This window comes from Austrofundulus limnaeus, unplaced genomic scaffold (genome assembly GCF_001266775.1).
Source record: "Austrofundulus limnaeus strain Quisiro unplaced genomic scaffold, Austrofundulus_limnaeus-1.0 Scaffold169, whole genome shotgun sequence".
NCBI lineage: Eukaryota > Metazoa > Chordata > Actinopteri > Cyprinodontiformes > Rivulidae > Austrofundulus > Austrofundulus limnaeus.
The window spans coordinates 23,411-26,463 of NW_013952571.1; the positions used below are offsets into that span (position 1 = coordinate 23,411).

Consider the following 3,053-nt stretch of genomic DNA (forward strand, 5'->3'; position numbering starts at 1 on the left):
ATAAATAAATAAATAAACTAATTATTTCAATTCTAGCATGAATTTTTCAAAAACACGAAGAGTCCAGTGTCGATGTATTTGGTCCAATAGACCAAATGCATGAAGGGCTCCATTTGATTGGTGAAATACTTCAAACTTCCATCTGAGTGACAAAACGCATAAAAATGCTAACTTTTGAGTCAACCATTTATTTCAGTTTATGTAGTTTTTTGCAATTGCATCGCTTTTATCGTGACGACGATACATTTCCGATATACTGTGCAGCCCTACCGTTCTCTTTTAGTTTTGAAGAATAAAGTCAGATTTCAGATGCAACAGAGGTATGAGCAGCTCACCCCAGCTGAGACAGGTAATCCATAACTCCACTCTCTTTCAGGTAGTAGGTTACCACTCCACTGCCTGGTGACAGACTCGTCTTTATGTATGGCTTCACACTCAAACCACTTTCTATTGCTTTCTTAGCAAGGAGTCCTGGAATCAAAGAAGTCATTTATTAGACTCTGAGTTACAATCAAATATGTAATATTTAGCAGTAACAACAAAGTAAATCTACCTGCTCCCAGCATGACGGAGGGGTTGCTGGTGTTGGTGCAGCTGGTGATTGCAGCGATCACCACTGAGCCATGACTCAGCAGGTACTCCTTCCCACCGAAGTTGAAGGGGATCACAGCRCTGTGGCGTTCAGGGGACACCTGAAAACCCTTAAACCCTTGCTAAGGTCACAGAAAAAAACAAAATTCAAGCTATATTTTATGAAGCTGTGCACAACTGAAACAAAATATCAACTTCCCACTCTTTGAAAACATCCAATCAGCTGGTTCATATTAAAACTGAACATCTCGACTTGGCTGTTTGCTGATTATGTCAAGAATTATATGCATTTCCTAAAAACAGCAACAGTAATGAAACGTTTGCAGGCATTGGTTTAAATTACAAAATGGTTTCAATGTYGTTTTTCTCTGCAGCTATGATTTCTGATTATTATCCGAGTACGACTTCATTTAATTTTTATTTTAGAGCAGTTTTGGAAAAAAGTATGTTTTAGATCAGTCATATGGACAGAGAAGGAGCTGAATGTCCATCACCCAGACATGGGACACATGGTGAAAAAACTTAAACTCAAACTGGGCTTGTCCTGATGCATCTCAGTAATCCAGGTAAAAAATCAAAAAGAAAAAAATTGTATAGGTCTTCTGGACGGGTTCTTCTTTAATGAAACGTTTCGTCTCTCCTCCAAGAGACTTCTTCAGTCTGAGAGTTTCAGGCAAAATTCAGGCTTTTAAGTCCTGCCTCCAGGTGACTGATACTCACATCACATGGCTATTGTTTACACCTAATTAATACCTATTGTTAACAGTGGGTGGAGTGATACTGCCAATGGCAGCGCTGTAGGAGGGGGACAACTGAAAACGGAGGCCTCAAACTGGGCTTCTTTACTTCAAAATAAAATAAATAGTTCTTTTAAGGTTAAAAAGCAGCTTGTCACAGTGACATTTTTTTCTATTTTAGATTATGGAGACTTGTTATATATGAATGCCTCAGCACAATATCTTACAAACAATTGATGCTGTCTATCATGAGTCTCTGAGGTTTGTTCTGGATTGTAAAGCCTCGACCCATCACTGTGATCTGTACASTCGAGTGGGATGGCCTTTGTCCATCAGGAGGTTGGGACCTTGGTAAACTTTTATTTATAAGACCATTCTTGGGTTGTTACCATCTTACATCTGKGATCTAATCACACAGAGACGTGTTGATTCTTACTCTTTGCTTTAAAATAACTTCTTCCTCTTTGTCCCATTTCTTATTGTTTGTATGGTATTTTAATTGTGTAACTRTATGTAAATGTAAACCTTTGCTGCCTCATGGCCAGAACTCCCTTGAAAAAGGTCTTTAATCTCACTGGGGATTTCCTGGTTAAATGAAGGAATAAATAAATAATGGATGGATGTAATTTCTGTATCTTATTCATTTATTTAGTTTTAGTTTTACATGAGCAGACTTTTGGTTGTTAAATGAAATGGTTCAGTTTCATGAATGTGAGGTTTCAGACAGAATAAAGAGCTGAAAGAACACCTTCACAGAGAAGTTTTACTGGAACTGAAACTGTATTTGCTGGTTTACACTTCTGACAAGGATTTTTCCTTTTTGTGAGAAGGAAACATAAAGCCTTTGCATTTAACTTGATTAAAGTAGACATCCAGTTAAAATGTAGCCCTGCTACAACCCACCTTTGCTCCCAGACACATTTCAAAGTCTTTTTTCATGTCACAAACAGGAATTCTGTCATGTGGTCTTTTGGGTCCGCTGCAGCAGGGAACCACAGAGCTGAGATCCAACTCTACGATCTGAGTGAGAAAACAGACACGTTTAYTTTACTGCTTTTACTATAAATCTGCCTGATCGCTATGAATCATGCCGGTTAAAACTTTTATTGAAAGTTAAAAACTTTAAAATTATTATTGGGAAACATTTATGAACTAAAATAATTAAATGYAGCAAAAAAGCCTGACCTGAGTGAAATCTGGATCCTGAGCAGCATCATTATAATCTCGAAACATTCCCACTGCCTTCAGGTACTTCGTGATGTAGGACAGCTTTTCTGCCTCTCGTCCTGAAACAAGACAAAGTCAGACTATAATTCTTTTAACCCAATCAGAGAACGGGTCAACGCAGTATGAACAGTGTTCTTAAGTTGTATTCAGGCATCTGGATAATCATTATACACTGCTCAAAAAAATAAAGGGAACACTTAAACAACGCACGCTAACTCCCGATCTTAATCAATGAAATATTCGCACTGAGTACTTTGTTCTGTACAGAGTTGAATGTGCTTCACAAAAATTTGATTTAATTGGACTTATCATGCGCTGTTTAAGTGTTCCCTTTATTTTTTTGAGCAGTGTACTTTGTTGCCTTATAATTTCGGGGTTAAAAGCAATACTGACAAAACCCCAGATTTTCAGAGGTAAATGGAGAATAATAGCTTAGAGTAATTATTTTAAAAATGTATAAACCTAAAAAGTGGTGCCAGCATATCAGGGATTTTATAG

The 3,053-nt window shown here is 37.5% G+C and overlaps 1 protein-coding gene across 1 annotated transcript in view; it reads right to left on the bottom strand.

The window, feature by feature from the left end:
* aco1 (aconitase 1, soluble) overlaps window positions 1-3,053 on the bottom strand; it is a gene marked incomplete in the record, with an annotated part of 30,955 nt that overhangs the window by 13,031 nt on the left and 14,871 nt on the right. Inside the window, 4 exon segments of the mRNA XM_014017465.1 lie at window positions 336-471; window positions 554-713; window positions 2,232-2,348; window positions 2,514-2,614. Of these exon segments, the coding sequence (XP_013872919.1) occupies window positions 336-471; window positions 554-713; window positions 2,232-2,348; window positions 2,514-2,614 (514 nt within the window).